General features: G+C 46.8%; 1 protein-coding gene and 1 pseudogene across 1 annotated transcript; both read left to right on the forward strand.

The window, feature by feature from the left end:
• The first annotated feature begins 10,275 nt into the window (after positions 1-10,275).
• On the forward strand, positions 10,276-11,739 carry LOC100760228 (putative sperm motility kinase W). Its single transcript, XM_027388451.1, has one exon. The coding sequence runs from the start codon at positions 10,276-10,278 to the stop codon at positions 11,737-11,739; it is 1,464 nt and encodes a 487-aa protein (XP_027244252.1).
• A 453-nt stretch (positions 11,740-12,192) lies between these two features.
• LOC100760519 lies at positions 12,193-24,131 on the forward strand (annotated as a pseudogene).
• The last annotated feature ends 2,753 nt before the right edge of the window (positions 24,132-26,884 follow it).

The following is a 26,884-nucleotide window of genomic DNA, read 5'->3' on the forward strand; positions in this document are numbered from 1 at the left end:
CAAGATATATCCCTAGTGCATGAATGGACTTCAGGAGCCCATTTCCCGTGGAGGGATACTCTCTTAGCCTAGATACACAGGGGAGGGCCTAGGCCCTGCTCCAAATGATCATTTTGATGATCCATCATGGAAGGCCTCACCCTCCATGGGGAGTGGATGGGGCATGGGATGGGGAGGGGGTTACGGGGGGGCATTGGAGTATGGGAGGGAGAGGGAACTGGGATTGATATGTTAAATAAGATTGTTTCTAATTAAATCAATTTATATATAAAAAACAGATGTTCAATCTGAGATATCTTACTCCCCAGAGAAGCTATGTTCCAGCAGAGAGGCAGGAAGTTGGTGAGAGATCCCCTGTGTACAGGAAGGAAGGGAGTTGGTCTAGAGGTCCTGTGTACAGGAATTGAGTGAGATTGTGAGAGATGAACTGTGTACAGGAAGAGAGATGGCGAGAGGTGCCCTATGTACAGGAAGGAGGGGAGCTGGTGAGATATGCCATGGGTACAGGAAGGGAGTTGTGAGAGCTACGTGCTCTTCTCTGAGAAAATCTAGGCCTCACTCCTGAGGTGCTGATGAGACTCTTGGATTCTAGTTATGAGTTATGATTGGCTCACCCATAGAGGGATCTTCCAAGGAAAGGAATGAAATCCCTATGTAAAAATTCTCCCTCTTTAGAGTTCTTCCCCAATTTTGATAGCTAAGTCCACTCTCTCTTTTGAGATTCCTAACGGAGCACTGCCAAAACAACCCTTTTGGGGATCTTGACTCCTTCAAGTGGGATTGCAGCGTCCACCCTTGACCAGCAAGAAAGACGCCACACCGAGGAATCTTCTTCAACACAGTTTAATCGGGAACCTCTTTGCTTTGTACAGTGTATAATGGCGGCGGCGGCCCCGGGCCGAGGGAGACGGGGCCTGATATAGTCTACATCTACCAATCACCTAACCCTACGTGGCACGCCAGGATAGGTTGTCTCCAAGCAGAATTAAGAGGATACATGACCTTTACCAAATTTGGAGTTGTTTACCACAGAGAGCGCTCGCCGTCGGGCTGGCGGAGGGCGGAAACCGGCACCATCTTTTGGGTGCGGTATTCTGCAGCTCCCTACAGTTCCCCCTTTTTGTTTTAATATTATAGGAGTAGCAGTATCTATCTGTTGTCAGATTTCAGTCATCTCTGTCTTAGGTTCAACCCCAGTGTCCCTATCTTACCCGTCAAAGAGTCACTGTGTCGCCCTCACAGGCTCATGTCTTAGGTTGAAGGGAACACATGTATGCTTATTCACTCAGCAAGAGGGTAGGTGCCCGTCATTGAGCATGACTGATTCAGATACACATCACTCACTCAGCAAGGGCGAGACAGACATCTATTTGTCTGTCAGCATGGATAACCATGCTTGAGGGGACTGTCCTGCTTCCACAGCAGCAAAGGCCTGTACCAACATAGCAGCTTGGGATTTTTGCGACTTCCTGATCCTGCATAGGCACCACAGGCAAACAAAAATGGCTAACACCATCATGGAAAACATAACCCCTACTCCAGCCCATTCCTTAACTAAACTAAAGGCTTGTGCAATCATGGTATTACTTCTCTGCTGTGTGACCCTCATCCTGCAGATACACCATAAGGCTATGAAACTAACCAGGATAAGCATTCCTCCCAGGGCACCCATTCCCGCCCACTCTTTCAGATGATTCATGGCTTGAGTGATCCACGCAGACAGTCCCTCCGCAACTGAGATGTCAACCCTGGTGGAATTCACATGCATTATGGAGAGTCTCAGCTCCTGCATCAGCTTTTCAAAATCCCCAGACCAGTTGCCTAGAAGATACTATGAAGGTTGTTTAGACATGTTTGCTGCTAAGGAATAATTCTGATAGGAAACAGCTGTTACACACAAACCAGGCATTCTCCATTCACATCCCAACTGTGCCAGTTGCCATAAAGTATCCAATTGTTCCTGTACTAGATCAATGCATTGATTCAAAACCATAATGCCACCTTTCAATTGAGCATTAAGGGTAGATTGGATATCCAATGCAATCTCCATATGCTAAGTGCAGCAATTTCAACTCCTTACTAGTTAACAGAATATCATCCATATAGTGGACACATCTCACAGCAGGGTATTTCTCTCTAATAGGAGCAATAGCATGACACACAAAAAGCTGACACATAGTGGGGCTATTGGCCATAGCCTGGGGTAAAACCACCCACTCATATAATGGTATGGAAAATAGAAGGTAAAATAAAAGCAAACCTAACACTATCCTGCACACATCACAAATCAGGTTCTTCATGATTGGGTAGGGCTGACACCAACGGTAAACCACGCTGCACAGGCCCCATGACTTGCATCTATTTATTTCCTTCAGCTGTTTTACCACCTCCTGCCCCTCTTCTACAGCCTTGCGGCATCTTTGATCCTCTAGACAGCTGCGAACCATTTTCCAAATAGGCCTCATCCCTGGCTTCAGCATTCCCTGTGCCCAGACAAAATCTAGATCTTCTCCAAGCTTGTCCCAACTAGCCACGGAGAGATTGCCCGAAACCGAGAGCCAGGGTGCAATGGCGTCGCATTCGTTCAGGAAACTCTGTAATGTGGCTTTAGTTAACCTTAAATTTTTGGAATGAAGCAGCTTTTGAAGAGCCAGAAAAATTGGATGTGATTGTGATGATCCCATTGTGCTTTTGGCCGAAGGCGTGCAAGTCGGATAACACCACCAGAAAACAAAAGCCCACACTGCGATGTTAAAAAGCAGCCAAATCACCACTATAATAGCGGGGTCCATTAACTTACTCTCACTTTGCAAATTAAAGCAGAAGCGAGGTTTTTTACTTTCGGTTCGCTTTTGTCGAGAACAGTGTTGCTCCTTTCCAGAGACTTTACTGCCTCTTCCCCGAGGGCTTTGGTACTCCTTTACTGGAGACCTATCTCCTCTTTCCCGAGGACCTTGGTGCTCCTTTACCGGAGACCTATCTCCGCATTCACCGCTGACTTTACAGTTCCACTTACCTTGGGAACTTACCCCCGACTGTGAGAAGTTCTGATTCCCCGTACGGGCCACCACTTGCGGCGTCCACCCTTGACCAGCAAGAAAGACGCCACACCGAGGAATCTTCTTCAACACAGTTTAATCGGGAACCTCTTTGCTTTGTACAGTGTATAATGGCGGCGGCGGCCCCGGGCCGAGGGAGACGGGGCCTGATATAGTCTACATCTACCAATCACCTAACCCTACGTGGCACGCCAGGATAGGTTGTCTCCAAGCAGAATTAAGAGGATACATGACCTTTACCAAATTTGGAGTTGTTTACCACAGAGAGCGCTCGCCGTCGGGCTGGCGGAGGGCGGAAACCGGCACCATCTTTTGGGTGCGGTATTCTGCAGCTCCCTACATGGGATGTTTTCCCTTAGATTGGCACTGGGGCCCTATGGACCCCAATACACATACAGGTCCAATTTTACCTGTCTCAATTCAAAGAAAGCAAAATGGATTTAAGAAGCTTCACTGGCAACCATGACCAGTTATGTCCAAACATTTGAACCTATGATGCAATTGCATAATCTGGCTAACAAAAACTAGATGTTAATTGTGGATCAGCAACCCCTAGGCAGAACAGGGCTTTCCTTATTCACTACAACAGGAACAGCCCTGAGAGGCCCCTGGGCAAGTGGCCCTCTAAAAGTTCTGTTGTCCACAGTGGATGAAGAGGCTGGAGAACTGTTCTTCATCTTGCCTCACTCCTTTTCACATTCTGGGGCTGTGTATACCATGTACCAGCTTGTTAGGAGCCGTTACAAGCTCTGCGTATGCGCAATAGGTAACTTTGTAACTTTCCAGCCCTTAATCTCCGCCCCTCCCGTGATGTCATATGGTTCGATCAGCTGATGTCATATGGTCCAATGGGCTTCATCCAGTCAGAAAGTAACAGTCCGAGGCGACGGTTGCCAGCCTATATAAGGAGGGGTTTTTGGGAGTTCAGCGTCTCCTCTCTGTAAGCTTATGCTCTCCCTCTCAAGTAGCATTAAAGCTTTACTGCAGAAGGATCCTGAGGAGTGTCCCCGTGTCGTTTTTGCTGGCGAGGCGGTTAGCGCGGGACATCTGGTGCCGAAACCCAGGAAATTGACCTCATCATCGTCAGCACCATCGGAGACCCCTTGGCAACAGGGAGGATTCAGAACTGCAGGGAGGTAGGATTCGGAGAGGCATGTCTTTTCTGTTCTTTGGCTTGGGAATGTTGCCATTTTGGGAGGTTAGTGTAGAGGCTTTTGTGCTTTTACTCGGAGCCATGTTGACCTTTTTCACTGTTGTAGCAATCTTGAAGAAGTCCAGAATTACATCAGAAACCAAAAGTAGTGAGAGGTGGGGCGCGCCCAGTAATAAAAAAGGAAAAAGGACCTCCCGGGGTGTCTAATGACAAGGGAGTGTGTGTAAGAAAAGAAACTGCAACGAGAAAGGAAAAAGGACCTCCCGGGGTGTCTAATGACAAGGGAGTGTGTACAAAAAACAAAATGGCAACAAAAAAGGAAAAAGGACCTCCCGGGGTGTCTAATGACAAGGGAGTGTGTAATTTGTTAGATGATTCTGTAAATGAGCTTGAAGCTTTAAATCTTGATAGCTCTGATGACTCTGAAAGCTCAGGAGATGAAGTTTTAGATATTGGGGAAACAGCTCAGCTAGGTGAAAAAGAAAGATACTATTTGGATGACCATATACAAAGTAGCAAAAAACCTCGAAGACGGCAGCTTCAAACAGCCCTCTTGCAGGTTGCTCATTCAGCACCCCCTCCCTATGAGAAGGTAAAAAGAAAGCTGCGCCTTGGTTTTCCCGTCTTTGAGGGCAGAAAAAAAAAAAAACTTACTTTAGATGTGGAACAATTGGCTTTGGGGCACATAGAACCTCCCCTTGGAATATTAATGAGCAAATGTCTTCCCTTGGAGCAGTGCAACGTTGCAGATACTGGACACTTCCTGGGCTCCATGGTGCTCCCAAATAATATTCTCCCACAGAAGTTAAGGATTTATAGAGATGATTTACATACCTTGAATGATTTTCAAAAATTATTGGGAGACATAAATTGGCTGCGGCTGTTTTTAAAGATCCCCTCTGTGGAATTAAAACCTCTGTTTGATATTTTGAAAGGGAATACCCATATTGCCTCCCCCAGGCCTTTGACTCCCGCTGCGGAGACGGCCCTCCGTTTAGTGGAAGAAGCCATTAAAGAAGCACAACTATACCGCATTGATTTACTTCAGCCTTTCTCCCTTTGTGTATTTAAAACAAAAAGATTGCCCACTGCAGTATTGTGGCAAAATGGGCCCTTGTTATGGATCCACCCACATGCCTCTCCTCAGAAGATCATTGACTGGTACCCTGCTGCCATAGCTCAACTTGCCCTTAAGGGCCTGAAGGCCGCTGTCAGCCATTTTGGCAGACATCCTGAGGCCTTAATTGTTCCCTATAACTCTCTTCTAGTGCAGACTTTGGCCACCACCTCTGATGATTGGGCCATATTAGTCACCACCTTTTTGGGAAAAATTGATAATCATTACCCTAGACACCCTTTGTTACACTTTGCTGCATCTCATCCTATTGTGTTTCCCCGAATCACCTCTCCTGCTCCATTAAAAGACGGGTTGGTGGTATACACAGATGGCTCCAAGACTGGCCTGGGAGCCTATGTTGTGGGTACCCAGGTGTTCTCACGGCAATATGCTGAGCTTTCCCCTCAGGTGGTAGAATGCTTAGTGGTATTAGATGTTCTTCAAAAATTCCCAGGTTCTCTTAACATTGTTTCTGACTCCTCCTATGTGGTCAATGCTGTAAATTTACTGGAGACAGCTGGAGTCATTAGATCCACTAGCAGAGTGGCATCTCTATTCCAAAAATTGCAAGATTGTTTGTTAACCAGACAGGCTCCCATGTATATTACACATATTAGGGCTCATTCAAGGACTTCCTGGCCCAATGAGCCAAGGAAATGATTTGGCAGATAAAGCCACAAGGCTGACTGTGGCAGTTTTTGTCCCCCCGCTGCAAGCCACTAAGGCCTTCCATGACAACTTTCATGTTACTTCTGAGACCCTATGCAAGCGCTTCTCTCTTACTAGGAAAGAGGCATGTGATATCGTTACTCAATGTCACAATTGTTGTCAGTTTCTCCCTGTCCGTCATACTGGAGTAAATCCAAGAGGGATTTTACCATTACAAGTATGGCAGATGGATGTCACTCATGTTTCTTTCTTTGGGAAACTCCAGTACGTGCATGTATCAATAGACACCTGCTCTGGTGTTCTCCATGCCACACCACTCACTGGAGAAAAGACCTCCCATGTAATTCAACACTGTCTTGAGGCATGGAGTGCCTGGGGAAAGCCTAAATACTTAAAAACTGACAATGGACCTGCTTATATTTCTCAGAAATTTAAACAATTTTGTGCACAAATGCAAGTCACATGTATTACGGGCTTGCCATATAACCCTCAAGGGCAAGGCATCATTGAGCGCACACATCGCACGCTCAAATCATACTTAATTAAACAAAGAGGGGGTATAATAAAGGATTTGCCCCCCATGCCACAAGTTGCCATAGCAGTGGCGCTCTTCACCATAAATTTTTTAAACTCAGATGAGCATGATCAGACTGCAGCAGAGCGACGTTGCTTAGACCCATATCGACCTAAAGAATTGGTGAAATGGAAAGATGTGTTAACCAATGAATGGAAAGGCCCGGATCCTATTTTAATAAGATCCAGGGGAGCTGTTTGTGTTTTCCCACAGAATGAAGAAAATCCTTTCTGGGTCCCTGAAAGACTTACCAGGACAGTCAGGGAGCAAAAGGATGCAGCAGACCAGACACATGAAAGGGGGGAGCAAGCTGCTCCTCCTGATGTTACTGATGATGATCAAGACCCCAGCTGTCCAGGGGGATCTACGTTGGGGAATCACGTCAACGTTCCCACTTCCGATGCTGGTGATGTATAATGCACAGGTTTTTCCCTGATTCTTTGCCACCAATAAAGAGCTGGGCTTAGCTTTTCTGCCTGAGGATGAACAGAGCTTTGTGAAAATAGGACTATTTCCCTTAAGGGAAGTCTCTGTTTCTCAGTAGCTGACCAAGGCCTATGTGTCAATAACAATTGGACCTTTGAATTTGAGCAGAGGCTGTGAGCAGAAGCTCCCTGGCCTATGTGTTACCTCCATCCAATATGAGAATTTTACCAAAGCAGCTAATTTGTCTAAAAGCCTTTCTCAGTTTATGTTGCAGAATTGAACCTTTGAATTTGAGCAGACGCTGCATGAATTGAGAGCCGCTATCGATCTGTCACTGACGGAGGGACTGTCGTCATGGGTCACCTCAGCTGTTTCCTACTTCAAAGAATGGGTGGGGGTGGGAATGTCTAGCACAGCCGTTTGCTTCGGATTGGTGTTGCTTCTCTGGCTGGTCTGTAGGCTCAGGGCTCAAACTAAGATCACCCAAGCGCTTGTAGCCTTGGAACAAGGGGCTTCCACTAAAATTTGGTTAACAATGTTTAAGCAATAGGCCGCTGGTCAGACAGCTCTTGCACACCCGGAGCCTAGGCTCATTGCACAGGGTAGAGTATCTGGCTTGAGCAGCCCATGAGGGATGTCGAGCAAAGCATCGCACAGAGAGTTGCCTAATATGCAGGCTTCTCTGGGAGGCATGTTGTCCTGCATAAGGGTTGCCTGCCCCAGTTTCCCTTTCCCAGAAAAACGGCAGAGGACAGGTCGAGAGCGCTTCGGGTCAAGCTAAAAGCCTAGCGGTGACTCTCGTACACAGTCTTATTGTATGATTTGGGAGGTACAACCTCTGCCTCTATACCTCAATGTATGGGTGACCTACTTGCTTGTAAAAATATGAAGCCTTATCATTAATTAATAAAAAAGGGGGATATGTTTGGAGCCGTTACAAGCTCTGCACATACGCAATAGGTAACTTTGTAACTTTCCAGCCCTTAGTCTCCGCCCCTCCCGAGACGTCATATGGTTCGATCAGCTGATGTCATATGGTCCAACGGGCTTCATCCAGTCAGAAAGTAACAGTCTGAGGCGACGATTGCCAGCCTATATAAGGAGGGGTTTTTGGGAGTTCAGTCTCCTCTCTGTAAGCTTATGCTCTCCCTCTCAAGTAGCATTAAAGCTTTACTGCAGAAGGATCCTGAGGAGTGTCCCCGTGTCGTTTTTGCTGGTGAGGCAGTTAGTGTGGGACACCAGCTCCATTCTCTCATGTGACTGCCTTATATGCACCACCACTAGGGTACTTGACTTCCCTTTATTAGGACTGAGAAAACAGCAACATACAATAGTAAAGAATGGCATTTGTGGGCCTCAGCCCACATGAACAGTGCCCTTTATTTAGTGAAGGAAGTGTGGTCTTGCCAGATAGAGCAGGCTAAGCAGATTGTGGGCTGTCCTCTTCTCTGATGCTCTGAGCAATGAGACAGAATGTTTGAGGGATTAGAGCATATTTTTGGGGTTCAAAAAGAGGTGGGTTGGGGTCAAGTACTTCAGGGCAAGGAATATTTCTCCATAGCCAAGAAACCTGTATGACCTTCCAGCCCAGGGCAGATGATCACACACTTTGGCCCAGTTGCCTCCCTGTTTAGGGCATTTGTGCCTGTGCAACCCTCCTGCACAGTGCAGATGATCACAGAGAAGCCCAGCGGGTAAGTCATCTCCAGATGTAAGAAACTTCCTTTCCCCTCCTCAAATGTGGAATGGAGACAGGGTCTTCAGCACACTTACCTCAGAGTCAGTACAAGGAGAGGAAGGGAGGGAAAGTCAGTGGGAAAATGTTTGCTCTCAAAGGGTTATGGTCTTTTGCCTCTATTCCTGCTGGAGTTCTTACCATTGTTTTCCTCAGTCATGGGCTTTGACTGGGGTATACAAGCTAAGCAAACCCTTTCCTCTCCAAGATGCTTTAGTCATGGTGTGGGACAGCAAGTTGCAGAAAGGTGGTTCCATTGCCCATGAAGCTACCATGAAGTACCCTATCCATTGCTTCAGGTAAGGAGTTGCTGTTTGTGATGGAGAACATGATCAGGATCAGGAAGATGGGTCAGGACAGAATGGCCCTTTCACCTTGGTCTCTCCATTCCCAACAGTCCTCATGAGCTCAAAGGTCTCAAAGGCAATGAGAGCTTGACCTCTGGTTCAGAGACCACATCCTGTGGCCTTGATGGAGCGAATCTCGGGGACTATGAGGTAGGAATGTCTGGAGACAGTTCCAGAACTACACCAGAGGCTGGAATCGTGCTCTAGGAGTTGTCCCAATAGTCCCTGACACTGCTGATGAGAGCAATCATCACCCCGGATCACAAGGGAGAAATACAGATCTCCTGCCTTTAAGGAGCCTTGTGGACACAGTGGTTTCCCAGGACTCCTTGAGGTGAACAGGCATGACAGGAATCTAGAGCCCCAACCATCACTGCCTTCTCAGGAGAATAACCCCATGCCCAAGAGACCCTAGGGGCCTCCTCCTACTTTCTGGGCCTTCACATTTAAAGTGGCCCTTTTTGTCTGTTTTATTTGTTTGTTTGTTTTGAGACAGGGTTTCTCTGTGGCTTTGAAGGCTGTCCTGGAACTAGCTCTTGTAGATCAGGCTGGTCTCGAACTCACAGAGATCCACCTGCCTCAGCCTCTCCAGTGCTGGGATTAAAGACATGTACAACCAATGCCTGGCTAAAGTGGCCCTTTTTAAGCCATCCTGGAAGCAAGTCCCTGGACCAGGACTAGGACTAACAGGTTCAGGCTAGAGAGTAGCCAAGAGCTCCCCATGCCATGGATCTTTCTGTCTTTATTCCCCCTGGTCCCAAGAATAGAAGACTGTAAACATGGCTTTGACAAAAATCCTCTGATGACTTTGCCTCTCTGAAGGACACCTGTTCAAAATGTGCCTCATCCTCAAAAGGCCAGAAATAGTTTGAGGTACTCAGGATCCAGCTACAAAGACCACTGAAGCACTGAGCTGGGTGTAATTTCTAAACCAGTAAATATATGTCTGCCTCTTTGATCCATCAAAGTAAAAAGCTGGTGGAGGCTAGTCGTATTTTCCTACGAAGGGGAAGTGGCTGTGGTCCAACGTGGAGACAGCCACTGTAGGCTATAACCTGCTGTGATTGGTCCATTTCTCCCTCTGACCTCACAAAGAGCCACTGTGAAGGGATAATGAGTGTCCTGTATATAAGGCTGTGGGCTTGACTACAACTCTGTACCACCATCTGTTCGAGTGCTGTGACCGTCTGGCCTCATGGCCTGCCTCCAACGATACGATAACTTGAGAAGGCAATACAAAATTAAAGGTAACATCGGCCACGGTGCATTCGGGTGTGTAAAACTAGCTCGGCATCGCTTCACAGGCACCCCGGTGGCAATAAAGTCCATGGAGAATGTGAAGAGGCATATTCGAATGATCGCAGCAGAGATGGCGACATTGCAATCATTACATCACCCGCATATCATTCGCCTGTTTCAGATCATAATGACCCAGAAACATTCTTACTTTGTCACTGAATATGCTCCAGGAGGAAACCTGGCCCAGCTGGTAAAGAAAGATGGCAGGCTGCCGGAGGAAAAGGCCCAGAAACTATTTGGTCAGATGGTGTCGGCCATCAAGTATTGTCATCATATAGATATCGTACACCGAGACCTAAAGCCCCAGAACATCCTTCTTGATGCAGAGGGTAACGTGAAGGTGGCCGACTTCGGTCTTGCCAGAAGATGTCGAACTGGAACTGTGCTGCAGGGAAGATGCGGCACTAGCATCTTCAATGCACCGGAACTGGTACTGAGAGAAGGCTACGATGGGAAGAAGGCAGATGTGTGGAGTCTGGGCGTGGTGCTCTACTTTATCACCATTGGGTACCACCCCTTCAAAGGAAGAAGCCTGAAAGACACCGAGGGGAATATCACCCGAGGAAGCTATGAGATCCCATCCCATGTCTCGGGGCAACTTGAAAACCTAATTCACCAAATGCTTACGGTTGCTCCAGAGAAGAGGCCCTCCATTGAAGACATTGAACAACATCCATGGGTCATGAAATGTGAAGAAAACATCCCACATGACACTTACCCAGATCCCAAAGTACTAGACATCCTCGGTGACCTTGGGTTTGATGTCAATGTCATCTTGGAGTCTCTTCGAAAGAAAAAATATGATGAAATAATGGGGCTATACCTTATTATCAAAGAGCAGGTACGCAAGGGAATTGCGATTGACTGCAACTCCTTTCCCAAGCTTCCAGACCCTGACCCTACTCCTCCCGCATCACCAGCAGTAAATTTTGTTAAACGAAGAGCCAGTGAACCCATCTTTGACTTGTTCCAAAGTCAGACTACACCACAGCACCAGCATGATATCCTGACACTACTAGATCAGAAATTGGCCAGAAGTGCCTCCCTGCCTCAATGTCTCCAGAAGAAGATTCCCCCTTGTAGCCATGACCCAAGTCTATGCAGAACTGACATTGCCCTAAGTATCGGCAGCAGCATACCGGAAATGAAAATGTCCCTGCCACTGCCACCTGAGCCGGATAATGACATGGAAGAAACATCTTCCTCTGGGAACATTCAGTGCTTCGAGAGACTGCACGAGAGAATCAGGACATGCCTGTCAAAACTGTGTTGTTGTTTCCCAAGGAGTTCGACTCAAACCCCACCCATGTTCACCAAGAGATTGGCTCCCGATAAAGAGGCAGGAAGCAGGGTCCAATGAGGAATTGGGCAAGCAGGTATGAGAGGGTGCCTAAGTGATTTGCATTTTATTTTCTCTGTGCCTTTAGCTATGTCTTTTCATTGGAAAAATCAGGGAAAAAACCCAGAAATTTGTATGTATGTGGGGGGTCCTATGGAATGTTCAATTGTATTTCTACAATGGCTGGATTAAATCCTACTACATAGCATACCTCCTGTGGGAGAAATCCTGCTGCAACTCAACTACCTTGGACAGCAAGACTGTGACCAGAGCGGGTGCGGGAGGCAGGGATCAGGGATGTAGAGCCATGGTCCTTGGGGAACAGATGGCCAGAAAGGACAGTGTCTAGACTTGAAATGGAACATTAGGTGAGGAAGATGGGAAGTTCCATGAAGCTTTCTCATCCCCTTCTCCAGCTTCCCTCTGTCCCAGTCCCAAACTAACAGTAGTTCTAGGAATGAATAGATCCCTGATATGCTGACAGGTACTGACAAGGGATCCTTGTGTGCTATGTCTCATGCAGAGATCTTTCAAATCTCTCTGGGTGGGCTTGCTACTCTTCAGTCTTTGGCCATCAGGGGTATGAATCCTTTCTCCTGAACATTCTCACACATAGTGTCAGTTTGCAGAATGCCCACCATTTCATTAATGTGCTCCCTGATGTGTGTAATTTGTGGGTGCAGCTCCTTTTTCATAGGGGAGTGGAGTGTGGTCAAAGAGGGAACCCAACAGAAACAGTGCATTGAGTGGCTGGACCTCTCTGATGTCTAGAGCCTGCACCAGACCGGGCATCTGTTTCTACATCAGCCATTCCACTCATCAGTGAAGATGGGACACAGTTTTGGAAGGACACAGTGTTCTCTGGTCCCATCTTGTCTTTTCTGAATGGCTATGCCTGACCATAGTGGGGGCCTTGTTTAATTATGAACATAGGAATGGCCTATAATGTTGTATAATCTGTGCAGTGTCCCTGCTTCCCCCTCTTTCTGAGCACTGTGTCCCCTGTGACTCACTTCCTGGGCAATTCTTCCTTTGATCTGTTCCCACATCTTCCTTCAGGACGAATCTGTTCAATGTCAGGGCCTCAAGAAGATATGAGCTCGCTTATGCTCAAGGTAGTTGGGGCTCAGCATCCTACTCATCCCATGGTTTTCCACCCCCTCACTTCTCCCTTGTAGCTCCCTGTGCATGCAGCGACCTGACAGGCCGTGAGTCTCTGTCTGGAGGACAGGATGTCGCCATCTCTAAGTCAAATGCCCTCAACTCCGTCATCATTACCATCTCTAGTATGGAGGTAAACAGGGGTGTGGGCCTCTCTCTTCACTGGCCTGCCCCTGCTTGAGTGATATAGGTCATTCATTTCATTGCCTCGACTTAGAATTCCTCTGAAGATTGGGACACCACAAAGGGCCACCTGGGCAGAGGTCCTGTCTTTTCAGGTACACTGTTTATTTCTTCAATGTGAGAAATCTGGGGATCTGTGCTCTTCACCTGTGCTTCAGCCAGGGTGCTGCTGCTGACTTCTCTTGGTGGAATGGTGGTGTGATCCATTGTCCATAGGGAACAGATGACAAAGATAGGAAGAATGCTTGGGAATCTAGTGCCTGGCAGGGGCACTTCAGTGACTTCCTACAGTTGGCCTGGACAGTCAGATTGTGCTGAGCCCTGTAAAGCCTGATGACATCAGTGTGGAGGCCACCAGGGAGAGGCCAAGCTGGATACCCAGTGCTGGTGTACCTGCATTCCCAGTCTGGCAGAGTTGTTTGGTGTATCACAGTACCCTCCACAGAGCCATTCCAGGAACGTGCCCTCAAAGGGCAATAGTTGCTTACTAAACATTCATCATTTCCCATCTCCCAGTCTGGAAGAAGGACTCCCCTGATTGGTAGAGGGAAGCCATATGACCTATGTCCCTACATTTCTTTGCTATTGTGTTCCCAATTCTGGGGTCTCTGACTACCAAGGCAGGTGATCGATTGTTACTGAGGCTCATGGCTGAATAGAAAAAGATTCGACTGGAAGCTTGAAGTAGAATTCCCTTACCTGAGCAAGGAATGGAGAAGGGATGCTAGGATATTGGGCCTAAGGAACAAATGTCCCGATGGAATCAAATGTGATGATCTGGTACCTGGCAGAGGGACTATGGTCAAGGCTTTAAGGAGCCACCTCAAGGTCTCTCTGCAGTTCAGATGGATAGACAGAGGTGTCCAAGTCCATGTGACACCAGCCAACCCAAGAAGGCGATGTGATTGCAGTGACACAGGATTCTCTTCAGGGAACTCACTCTATTCTCAAGAAGAGAGGGTACTGTGGTATCCATCCAGCATCTGATGAAGAGGCAAGAAGTACTAAGAGGATGTATTCAAGCCCTGTATCACCAAATAATACTCTTGTCATGGGACACTAATGCTGGCCCTTTTTGCTCTTCCTTCCTCCATTCATTGTACCTTCAATCACCCAGAGGACAATTCCTTCCCAAGGTCACAGGAGAACCCTGTTCCAGATTCATGAGGAGGCAAGTTGGGACAGCAATCTGGACCTCTGTGCCCTCACAAGTCTGTATGGACATTCAAGATGTGCGCAGTCTCTGAAAGGTGCTATTTCAGCTGCAGGATGGGCTGAGCTGGGACATTGTCACCATCGAATGCAGAAGACCTTGTGCCAACACACAGTCCTGTTGACAAGGCTGATTCACTTGTCTCAATATAAATACACCCTAGTATGCCCCTTATGGGGGTTACTGTTACGATGGTGACACAAAGACAAAGACTCTGACACTGGGAGGTTGGATAGAAAGATGCTGTGAGACCAAACTGTACCTGGGAACTAGATGGTGAAACCACTGATCCCCTCTTCAGACCTACTTTCCACACTGGTGTCCTTGTGGTGCCAGCTCTGTCGCTAAGAAGGCAACACCTTCTTCCCTGAATCTCCTTCGGCTTTCACTCTGGGTCTTCTAGACCTAAAGAGCCTGGAGAAGGCCCTCTCCAGATTCTTCAGTGAGTGGCCCTGTGACTACTGTCACTGCATTTCTTTGAGATATTGCCTAAGATGTGTGATGTCTGCAGAGCTCGGCTCTCAGTTCTAGCCATGCAGCCTGTTTCTTACTTCCTGGGCTGTGCCTGACCTAGTCCTCCTGGAGCATCATGATAGCAATTACTCCCTCCATGGGCCCAACTCCATTCTTATCTACAAGGAGTAAGTGGGAAGACTGGGTCAGAGGTCTGACTCCAGTTTCTGGGCTACCTCTGTGCAATGTCTTTGTTTCCTGTCAACATGGTGATGTGCCAGGCCCTCAGTAGGTGCTGAATCTCAGGATCGTTAGTCTGATGGTCAAGCTGCCCACAAGGAGCTGGCACACTGGCAGAGTCCAGGATAATCAGAAAGACAAGGGTGGTGAGGTAAGTCCACATGAAAACAGTTTAACAGGACTGGACCTGAGAGGATGTATGGTAGTACAGGAAGTTGGAGGAGACTGTCCCCATGAGGAGAGCAGTGCTGGACCAAACCTGAGAGGGAAGAAGGCATGAGACAGCGGGCAATGAGAGCAGTAGATTAGGAGGCAGAACAGTGAGAAAGACAGCAGGCAGAAGGCAGCCTGAAAGGGTGACAATTTTGGACACCCAGCTTTAAGAGGCCATGTGCCTGTGTGGGACCCCATCATTGTTCACAAGTACCTGTAGGAGTTTCAGAGCCAGTCATCATCCCAGGTACAATATGTTACCAGGTAGTCCTCCTGGACCTGGGTGGTCCCTCAGCTCCTGAAGCTGCTTTTTGTCCCACCCAGATACTAAGTCACCTGAAGGACACCTGTCACTGTCCAGGATTTTTCTTTCTACTCTGAAAATGAGGCAGAGTGGGGCAGGTGGGATGGGCCGCCCCAAGTCCCCTCTGCTCTGACTGCTGTCACTGTGTTCTTTGCAGATGTCACCAACTATGAGTCTGACCCTTATAAAAGCAGTGAAGAATCCTGAGGCGTCCCTGATGAGGACATCCTAGGCCCTTCCTTGGCTGTGACTAAAGGCAGTCTGAAAACAAAGTCCTGCTGTGTCTGTGAGGGACAATGCTCTGGAACAACCTGACTTTGTCCTGTGCTTGTTGTAACTGTTGATGCCAAGCTAGATCATGTCTATGCCAGAAAGGGCGGTGTCTAGACTTGAAATGGAAGATGAGGTGAGGAAGATGGGACGGTCCCATGAAGCTTTCTCACCTGCTTCTCTTGGTTCCCTCTGTCCCAGCCCCAAACTAGTAATAGTTGTAGGAATGAATAGACCACTGATGTACTGACAGGCACCGAGGGATCCCTGTGTACCATGTCTCATGCAGAGATCTTTCAGACCCCTCTAGGTGCAGGCCTTGTTTAGCCATGAACATGGGAATGACCTATAAAGTGGTGCCATCTGTGCAGGCTCTCTGCTGTCCCCTCTTTCTGAGGACCCTGTGACTCACTTGCTTCCTGGGCAAGTCTTCCTTCAGGATGAATCTGTTAAGGGTCACAGCCTCAGGAATCTATGGGCTGGCTTATGTTCAAGGTAGTTGGGACTCTCTGTCCTTCCCATCGCATGGTTTTCTATCTTCTCACTTCTCCCTTGCAGCTTCTGGTGTCACTGGACACCTGGCAGACTGTGGGTCTCTGTCTTCAGGACAGGAGGTCACCATAGCTAAGTGAAACAAGCTCATCTGCATCATCAACACCACAGGGGTGTGGGCCACTCTCTTTGCTGGCCTGCCTATGTTTAGAGTGACATGGGTCACATTCGTTTCAATGTCTAGGCTTAGAATTCCCCTGAAGATGGGACTTGACCAAGGGCCACCTGGGCAGAGGTCCAGTCATTTCAGGTCCATTGGCTATTCCTTAAAGGTGAGAAATCTGGGAATCCATGTTCTTCATCTGTGCTTCTGCCGGGGTGCACCAAATGACTTCTCTCCAGCAAGAAGAGCCTCGCAGGCTTTCCTCTCATAACTGGTTTTTGGTGGAGGAATGTTCAGGGCCTCTGAAACTTCCTCTTTATTGTCATCTGACACATGATATGCACTGACAGAGATCTCTCAGCTTCTTGACAGAACTCCATAAGGGATTTTTACATTATACTTGGAGGTCAGATAATGAGAGAGTGCAGGCAGTGTGCCCGTGGTCCCCCAAGAGCATGCCTGAGTTGGGAGTCAGAGCTTGATGATGTTGTCAGACTAAGAGAACCAGCAGACCCCTGCCACCTGCTGTCCCTGCTTTGCCAGTGTGATTATCTGGAACAAAGCTGTTGTAATTTCAATTCCATTGGGGTGATTTTGACTTAAACTTCCAGTTCACAGTCCATTATCACAGTGAAGTGGAGGCACAAATGCAAAGAGGCTAGTCATATCCTATCCATGATCAAGAGCAGAGAGCAATAAATGCATGCATTTAAGCTTGCTTGCTTGCTTGGGCTCCACTAGAGTTCCCTCCTCACATGCAGTCTGGTATCCAAGCCTAGGGATTGGCACTGCCCTAATGAGTTGGGTCTCCCCATGTCAATGAAGGTAATCAAATCACTTTTCTACAGACACACTCACAGGTGAATTGCTTCTAGACGATTTCCTCAGTGAAGACTGCAGCCCCAGGTCACCACTCTCAGCTGCACAAGTTAAAAATAAGCAGCACTAGGGCCCTCTCCTCTCCTCTCTCCTCTTCTCCTACCCTGTGCTCTGCTCTACTGTCTCGTGTGTGTGTGTGTGTGTGTGTGTGTGTGTGTGTGTATGTGTCCGTCCGTGTGATGTGTGTAGCCCCTTTGTGCTATGCCTAGCATGTGAAGGTTGCAGAATAACCCTATGAAGTCATTCTCTCCAACCACTTTGAAGGATACAGGGATTGGATTCTGTTGCTTACTCCTCTGAATGTTTCTGCAGGTGGAGAATGTGATAGACGTGAAGCAGTGCCAGCACTTACTGGAGAAGTTGGAGACTGCTCTGGCGAGTGGGAGCCTTGCGTTGACCCACACGTGTGCTATTCTCCTTCCTTGGATGACATCCAGGACCATAAGACCTACTGTGTCCTTCAGAATTGCCTTGGTTGTTGATTTGGGGAATGCTCAACCTCTTGCCTTAGTCCTCTGTCTTTAGATCTTATTGAACCTTAGCATCTCAGTTCACTGCCCCCTGTTCTTCATGCCTAGTTTACTTTCCCAGAGCTTTCTGTGGCTGTAACAGTAAGTATGTAACATTTTAGGATATGGCTACCCATATTGGCATACTCAGAGTCCTTGCCCAAGGGTGCTCTTATTAACCTGTGAGAAGAGCAAGTCAGGAACTTTAATTCTTACTCCGGGACGAGAATAAACTAAAAGCTCAGAGCAGGACCTGCCACAGTGTGGTACCTGAGCCTGGAGGCTCCTGGCTCCACTGTCTGAGCTTCTTGGTTTCTTCTGTGTTGGGACCTTTTCCATTCCTTTCTTGGCAGCTTCAGCAAGAGATTCTATAGAAACTGGGATCCAGAAAGTCAGGGACTGGGTTTCCAGAGTGATATTGACCCATGTTGTTCCTCTGGCTTCTATCCCTGCATTCACCAATAAATACACCACATCTCTCCATAGATCTCGTCTGCTCCTGTGCCCTGTGCTCAGTGAGGAGGTTTGAAGCAAGTGGAAAATGAACCAAATACAGGCTCTGGATTCTATTAGAAATCTCAAGTCAGACCCCTGAGGCTCTGTGAAACCAATATCCTGTTCAAGTAGGAATATTCTCTGATGCCACACAGACCTGGTAGAAAGTGAGTCCACCTCAGGAATTGGGTCAGAATTCCACCTTCCTGCCTTACTTTGAACTCCTTTTTCTAGGGATTACTGACAAATCCACACGGGCTGATCTCCAGAAAGACCGGTCAGAATTCCACCTTCCTGCCTTACTTTGAACTCCTTTTTCTAGGGATTACTGACAAATCCACACGGGCTGATCTCCAGAAAGACCGGTCAAAGTGTTGCCGTGAGAAGGGCTGGTGATATGAGCCACTCAGAACTTCACTATGAAACGGAAAGCCAAAACTCAGTTTGCCCTTCCCATGGTCTTTCCTCAGGCTCTACTTAGAGCTGAAGGTCACCAAGGACATCATCTTTAGATGCAGGTAGGATGGCCCACTGAGAGGCCCTCAGCTTCTGATACTAACACCACAGGGTTCTGAATAGCTAGGAGGAGCAGCTCAGTCCTGGAGCACATGCCTGGCATAAGTGAGACCCTGGACTCTGCTCTCAGAAGTCAGTGTGGGAAAATGTCTATAATCTGCAGAAGGGAAGTCCCTGAGCAGTCTCAGATCTCAGGATCTGTAGCAGAGGCTTTGTTTGCACCAAAATCCTGCCCTTTCCTGAGTAGAAACTGAGGAGGTGTGGATTGGGTGGGGGGAGTGGAGACACTGGTGAGGGAGGGTCTATGAGGAGAGGAGGAAGGGAAACTGTGGCCGGAATGTAAAATAAATAAAATTTTAAAATGCTTATTTTAAAAAAAATTCCTAAAGCAAGTGTCAAGCAGGAACCATCTTGCTAAGGTTGGTGTTGTGGGGCTGGTGAGAAAGGCTTTCTTTGCACACCTAAACGCAAAAGGAGACCCCAATCCCAGTTCCACTTTAGACCTTTCTGCCTTGCTTCCTTCTGCCAGCTTTCCTTTTTGCCCCATTTATGTAGCCAGGATGGTCTTGAACTCGCAGAAATCCACCTGCTTCTCTGTCTCCCAAGTGCTAGATTGAAAGGCCTGGGCCACCACTGCCTGGCTCTGCCAGCCTCTCTAAGAACCTACTCGGGTAATGTGATTCCAGGGTTCATGGGTTAGGGCTAGGAGGGAGAAAACATGGCTGCATATGCCCAATCCTGGCCCTCTTGCTGGAGCTGCTGTGTAAGATGTTCAACTTAGTCCTTTCTTATCTAGTGCCATCCAGGTGTGGGATAGGCATCAGGCTAGAATTACAACACGATGCTTCTAAACTGTCAGTATTGAGAAGACTAGGGTACTCAGTGTGTTCTGGGCTGCTGGGGAAGAGTCAGTGCAAGGAAGAAAACTGATCAACAAGTGGATTGCAACAAGCCGTCTTTATTTATACTTTAACTTAAAAAACTTAAGTTTTTTTATGCTAAGCATACATGAACAGTTCTATTATTAGTTCCTATTTTTGACTTGTAGTCATTATAAAAAGCCATCATTGTTCCCCTTTATGCTTCCCCAAACACACTTTCTCACTCCCTACACAACCTCATTCTAGACCTAGAGTTCAGCATTTTTGCAGCTTTAATTAAATCAGCTGGCAGCTCCTTGAGGTTAGAAAGTTAAAACATAATAGACATGGGTACATTCCTTTAAGGAATGCAGTATTAACCTGGACAATTCTTTCATCTCTGTAAGATATGCTTTTCTTCAGTTCTCTGGCTCATAAGAGGGTCTCATGTCTAAATCTCTCTGTAAACGGCAGACTTTGATAAGGCATTCTTTTCCCATCCCACCATACCACTGTTCTTTCACCATTATAAGCTCCTAGGTATGGCAAAGATGGATCTATCCATTCCATGTTTTGCATTGAATTTTTTCCTCTTGGAGCATACCACATCCTACCATTTGTTCTATATGCTTGCTATCCAGGGAACTTCCTCTCAACAGTTGGTACTATGTGTATTCCTGAGGCATTTCCCTATTCTGTGTATGCATGCTTTACTCTCCCTTCTAGAGCTGTGAGACATGGTTAATATTTCCAAGTGTTCTTACATGTCTCTATTTAGTCAGAAAAATTCCCAGGATCAGGAGTTGTAGTTAGTAATTCCAGATAATAAATTTGAGAGCATTAGCCTTCCTGCTGTATCTTAGGGGAGAACATTCTAGGAAGAACAGAATTTCCAGGGAAATCACGAAGCTGTTGCATGTGTGACTTACAAAGTAGAACTAAACACTGCACAAAGAATCAGCACTCTAATGAAAGAGAAAAGAGCCTGCAAGCTGCATGAACTCTGCAGTGGAGCCCTGTTGAACAGGCATTCATACACGGGTCCCAGACTAGGCTGCGTGGCTCCTGACACTGAGCACTGTGCCTGTGTCCTTGTGAGGAAAATGATTATGAGGCTGAATAAGGCCTCTCCTGAGGGTGAGTGCCCTGAGCCACACGCCAGCCAATCAGGACTCACAGGAAATAGCCACTTTGAAGCCTACTGGACATGCCCCAGACCCAGGATCTCTCCCATGCCCTGACTTCCTTTTTAGAAAGCCTCCCATCCGACACACCATTTTAGTATTCTCAATGCCACCACCTTGCCACACAGTCCAGACCTCAGTCACCTTTCATACCTCTCTCACTTTGTGGAACACATTCGGACAGTTGCCACTGTGTCCTGACATAGCCCCAGAGTGACCCAGCTCTCACTGCACAACTAGGGTGGAAGGCTTTGCTTTGCAGCCTTGCAGCCATTCTTGTTCTCGTCCTTACACTTTCCTGGTAAACTCAGACCTGGGGAATGTTATCCCAGGATGGCCTTCCCCTAGTAAGTCTTCATAGCTTCCTTGGCATTTTCAGGTGAGCCCAGGCACTAACTCCACCTGTTGGACACAGCAACTAAACTGCACCTCATTTGTTTCCTGAACTGGTCCAAGGCTCACCTACATCCTGCTTAGGAGACTTACTCCACCTCTCGATTTCCAAGGGTTCCCTTAGTGAGATGATATTTTTAAGGAAAACAGAGGTCCAAGATACTCTCTGGAGCATTCTGTGGGAGATTATCCATTGAGACACACATAAGGGAAGGCATATCTGGGAGCTGGTTTTGTGGAGCCCTATATCCTCTAGGGATGTGAAGCAGTGACATTGGGATTCCTCCCAAGTGGCAGTAAACTATGCTATGCTTTCTCATAGCAGAGTGTTGTGTGTTTCTAAATTTTATATGGGTGCTTGCCTTCTCCTATAGGTCTTTGCTGTCTGTGGTACTACATGTTCTGGTAAATGAGAACGTTCAACAGGGAAGTAACCCACTTCTTCTGGCCCAACCAGGATCCACTGACCACTTGACTGCAAATTCCTTCCACTGCCTGGAGATCCCAGACACCTGCAAGCTTTTTAGATGGGGAGCCAGTGGGCTACAGGGCATCTGGGGTGTCTGATGCTGAAGTGCCACCACTTCCTGCTCATTCTGCCCTCCTCCCTACCTACCCCTGCTCTCTGGCTTCACAGACAAACTGGAAACATGGGAGCTTTTATGATTATCCTTGCATGAGTTTAGTATCCTGTGTGGGAATATGTAAACATACATGATGCTCAAAGTTAAAACTATACAGACAAGATAATTAAAAACTATACAGAAGCTGAGAGCATGGGCTTCGGAGCACAAGGCAAACAAGAAATGCCTGTAAGTCATCTAACCTTTGCTGAATGCTCTGAAATTTTTCCAGAAGAGGAAAAAATGGAAGCAAATCCAGGCCAGAAGCAGGCCATGCTTGAGGACCTATACCTACCCGCAGCTAGCTCTGGCTGGCCTGGAGCCTCCGCTGTGGGCTGGGTGTCTACTCACTGGAAGGTCCCCTGTCCTGGGATCTACTTGCTGCTGGAGAGTGAGTTCAGCCTGAGGCTGAAGAGCAGGAATGCCCACCAGGACACTCATGGTGTGTGAGACTTCTTTAATTTTTTTTAAATTTCATTTTACATTCCAACCACAGTTCTCCCTCCCTCCCCTTTTCCGATCCCACCTCACCTCCTCTTAGTCCACCTCACCTCACCCCTAGCTCACGACCAGTCCATTCCTCCTCATGGGTAAGGGCTTCCATCAGGAGTCAATATAGTCTGGTGCAATAGGTAGGGCAAGGCCAGGCATTAAGACTGAGCATGGCATCCCACCATAGGGAACGGGCTCCAACAAGCTAGCTCATGTACCAGGTTTGTATCCTGGTCCTACTTCCAGGGGCCCCTCAGATAGTCTTAAGCTTCACAACTGTTTCCCCCACATGGAGGGCCTAGTTCAGTCCCCTGGAGTCTCCACAGTTGTAGGTCTGGAGTTCAGGAGTTTCTACGAGCTTGGTTTAGCTATCTCTGTAGATATCTTCATCATGATCTTGACCTCCCTGGCTCATATATTCTCTCCATCCACTCTTTGACTGGATTCCTGAAGTTCAGCCTGGTTCTTGGTTGTGGATCTCTGTGTCTGGTTCCATCAATTGCTGGATGAGAGTCTATTATGATAGTTGGGGTATTCATCAATCTGATTACAGGGGTAGGCCAGTCCATACATCTTCTCAGCTATTGTTAGGAATCTTAGTTGGGGTCCTCCTTGTGGATTCCTTGGAGTTACCCTAGCATGAGTTTCCCCTTAAGTCTATGGTGGCTCTCTCTATTAATACATCTCTTACATAATTACAATATTTAGGAAGAACGAGAAGACCCTGCAATTAGCTTCCCCTGGGTCTGTGCCCACTGCCTGCGTTTAGACTCTCTAACCTTGCCTTATCAGAATTCCAAGAATACACTGGAGAAACCAAGAGGAAACCATGAAGAAATGTTTTAATTATTGAAACTATGGTTACATCAGAAAATCTTGGCATTGGGGCCAGCTGATCTCGGAAGAGTGTTCTAGCCACACATCAAAATAAACCACCAGCTGAACCCAGACTCAGAAGAAGGGTCAGTTCAGGGTGTTGCCATGGGAATGATATCCATATTGTCACCTGATTTGATATGAATGTTTGTTCTCGGTTTCTGAAGTCCTCAAATAAAGAAGATAGTGAAAATATTCAAGATCAAGTTAACTCTGACATGGATGCGGCATATGTCTTATTTAAACGTTGAAAGTTAGGCTGAGTACAATGTTCACACATCTCCTTCTCCTGGAGCTCAAGTAAGGCAGCCTACAACCCCTTACAGCAAAACATTTTCCCCCATAAAACAGTCAATTGCTTTAACCAACAAGCACAGGGGAGATGAGGTTTCTACCACACCTCTGTTAGAAAATTGTTCACCTGTTGGCAGCTCAGGGAGAAATGCTCCTCCATCTGGCTACCTGTATTGAACAAGAAAATGTCATCAATCACAGGGATGAAGAAGGATTTACTCCCCTAATGTGGGATGTGGGCTGAGGCACACCGGCAAATAGCTGTGGTAGAGTTCCTACTTCAGAATGGTGCCGATACCCAGCTTTTAGGAAAAGGTCAAGAAAGAGCCCTGCCATTGACCTGCAGTAAAGGTTACACAGATATTGTCACAGGCTGCTTGACTGTGGAGTTGTTGCAAATGAGTATGACTGGAATGGATGGACACCTTTGCTCTATGTCATCCGTGGGAATCACATGAAGTATGTAAAGATGCTGTTAGAAAATGGAGCTAACCCAACAGCTGAAACAGATTCTGGCTTCAATTCTACGGATTTAGCTGTAGCTTTTGACTATAGAAGTGTTCACATCTGCTGAAGGTACTTGAAAACATCAAGGAGTGATGCAGCCCTTAGAAAATGCCATCTGCCCTTCTCTTCACTTCTGGCTCCTTATAAATGATAGTTTTGTTTATGTGTACATTTTTACCTCAGTTTGCAATATTTGCTGGGCTTTAGTAGTTTTAGTAAATATTATTCTAGATAACTCACTGTTGTATAATGAAATTAATCCTGATTTTTTAAAAAAATAAATGTGTTTTACTATGTATTTAAAGTTATAAATTAATGTATGGCATGTAAACTCTTGTAGTACGGGTGGTTTCCTATCTTTGTATCACATACTGTAATTTGACATCTTGAGAAATTCCACCTTGTTTATACTTTCGTATAACTCTTTGACTTTGCACTGGGCTTACTGTAAGTCTGTGGTGGAAAAGATAATGTTCTTGTTGAATTAAAAATGACACTGATGGTTTTCAAAATCATGTTTAAATAAAATACATTTGCTGTCAGAAAATTGTATTATACAGACAAGACACTTTCGGAAGTGTCAATGTTCTTGGCCTTTGTCATTATGCACCCCAGACCACCCTCTGACAACTTATCTATTCCCAAAGAAAGTTGCTCCATCTTTCTGGTCTTTTTTCAGTTGTTCCTGACCCATGTGTTCTGCTCACTCTTATGCATGCCTTCTGGCAACGACCTGGTTGTTTTAGCTGGCTGACCACTTCTTTCCCCTTGGGTGGTGTTTGGGGAGCCCAACCCACAAGCTTGCAGACAGCTTTCAAGAGTCCTTGTCCATCTGGGAAGTGGTATTTATGAGCTGGATGTTAAGGGAATCTTCTAAACTTGGAACTGAGGGGCTCAAGAGAAACAGTAAGTTATTACATGCTATGGAATTCCCCCTTGCTGTATATAACAGTAATGTGTTCAAACATCTGATGCTCTGGAGCAACTTAACCTTTGGAGCACTCAGTTGATACTGGGCAGCCTGGATGCTCTTTTACACAAGGCTGGGCTCAGACCTGGCCATGTAGAGTTAAAAGAAACCCACTTGGAGGTTGCATACATACCCAGGGCTGAAAGACAAATCTTCTTAAGTCCTTGGCATTCCCACAAACTCTTAACACAAGCTCCCACCACTACATCTCAGGAATGATAATTTACTTGTAGCTAACTTTTCATCAGCCTTTCCTTTTGCTTCATTTTCTGTCCCATGTGCTTGCTACCTCTTGGTCCAGTTCCTGCTCCCCTCCGCAGAAGCTCCCTTCTCCACCAGGCTCTGGGACATTACAAAGCATGAATGATGCTGCCATGAGGGGTCTGCTGGTATGTGTCCTGGATAGAAGCTGAGTGGGTTGTAGGATTTTCCTGGGGTTAAGGTCCCTGGCCATGCTGAGAAAGGTCAGGTACCCACAGTCTTGAATCAGTGGTCATGCCTAAACCACACTCTAGTCTACTGTGGAAGACAGCACAGGACAGGAAACCTAGCTCCTAGTTGCCTTGCCTCTCACTACTCTCTCACACTTTCTCAACTCTGTACCACAGTGGTTGTGGTCAAAGTTGCAGGACAGATTCAGTGTGTTATGAGTTTCCAGACTGGCTGATGAGTTGGAATTATAATCAATGGGTGCTGTTTGTAGACCATTCTGTAGCTCTGTTTTCATCCTTGCCTTTGGTCTCACCAAGTCATTTGATTCCCTCCAGAATCCACCTTTTATTATCTTCAATAAACTCACCAACAAAATACTGGAATTCATTTGCCATCTATAAGCCTTGATGATCCAGTTCCGGTTCAAGGGGAGGTCTTTCAGTCACTGGAGGAATGGGACCAGGCTTTTACAAAATGAACAGCATCTATACAACTTTTATCAAGATGTAACAGGATGATCTCAGCATTTTGACTGTAAGTATGTGTACAAAGGTGCTCCTAGCTACCCCATTTGGCAAGAGTGGGGGGAAAAGCCTTCTGAAGTCCTTTGAGGCTCTTGGCCCCTGCTTGTTCACTTGGGCAGGGTATATGTCTCAAGGACATCTCTGGACAGTGGCATATGTGCAGTGTATCCTTATTTCTTCATGATGCCCATCATGATACTGGAACTTGGAGAGGATATGATACTGAAATAATGTAATCTCTGGGGTATGATTTTTTGGGATGTACACAGTAGAGTAGGCACTTATGAAAAGTAGCATTTGGACATGTTTTCCACTAGGGTGGAAGAGCCAGCCATTTAGTTATCATACTCACCTTGGATGAATTTACACATGGGTCTCTGCCCTTGTAGTTTTGAGCCCAAGGTCAGCAACTTTTGGTCCATGTAGCTGTGGACCTGCCCCTGAGTGTTCTTTGCCTGACTTCTGTAGATGGAGAAGACAGGTGATGTTGTCTGAAACTACACATATGATCCCTGCAACTGTAGTCACTTCCTCTCCTGGGAGTAACTGGGTTCCTCACATACTCTGCTAACTTATGCCAATCATGAAGCACTCCCACACTTGTTCCCCTTCCAAGGGATGGCCACAGGCACTTAGACTTTTGACATGTTCAATGGAACCATTCTGGCTGGATATTTCAGTTCTTGTACAGGTAGTGCAGGGAGATCCAGCATTTAACACACACAGTCTTCACACACAGTCACCCTGGATGTCTCTGGCCTGGAAGTGTGGCAGAAGTCAACTCTGCCCTAAAAGGCCTGATTGACATAGGAGAGAGAAAGCCCACAGGTCCTCTGTCTCAGTGGTCTTCTGTTTTCTGTTTGTCTGTTTGGCCAACACTTGAAAGAGCTTCTGATTCTTCAGGTTTAGAAGTGAGAATT

The sequence above is a fragment of the Cricetulus griseus genome (genome assembly GCF_003668045.3).
Source record: "Cricetulus griseus strain 17A/GY chromosome 1 unlocalized genomic scaffold, alternate assembly CriGri-PICRH-1.0 chr1_1, whole genome shotgun sequence".
NCBI classification, from domain to species: domain Eukaryota; kingdom Metazoa; phylum Chordata; class Mammalia; order Rodentia; family Cricetidae; genus Cricetulus; species Cricetulus griseus.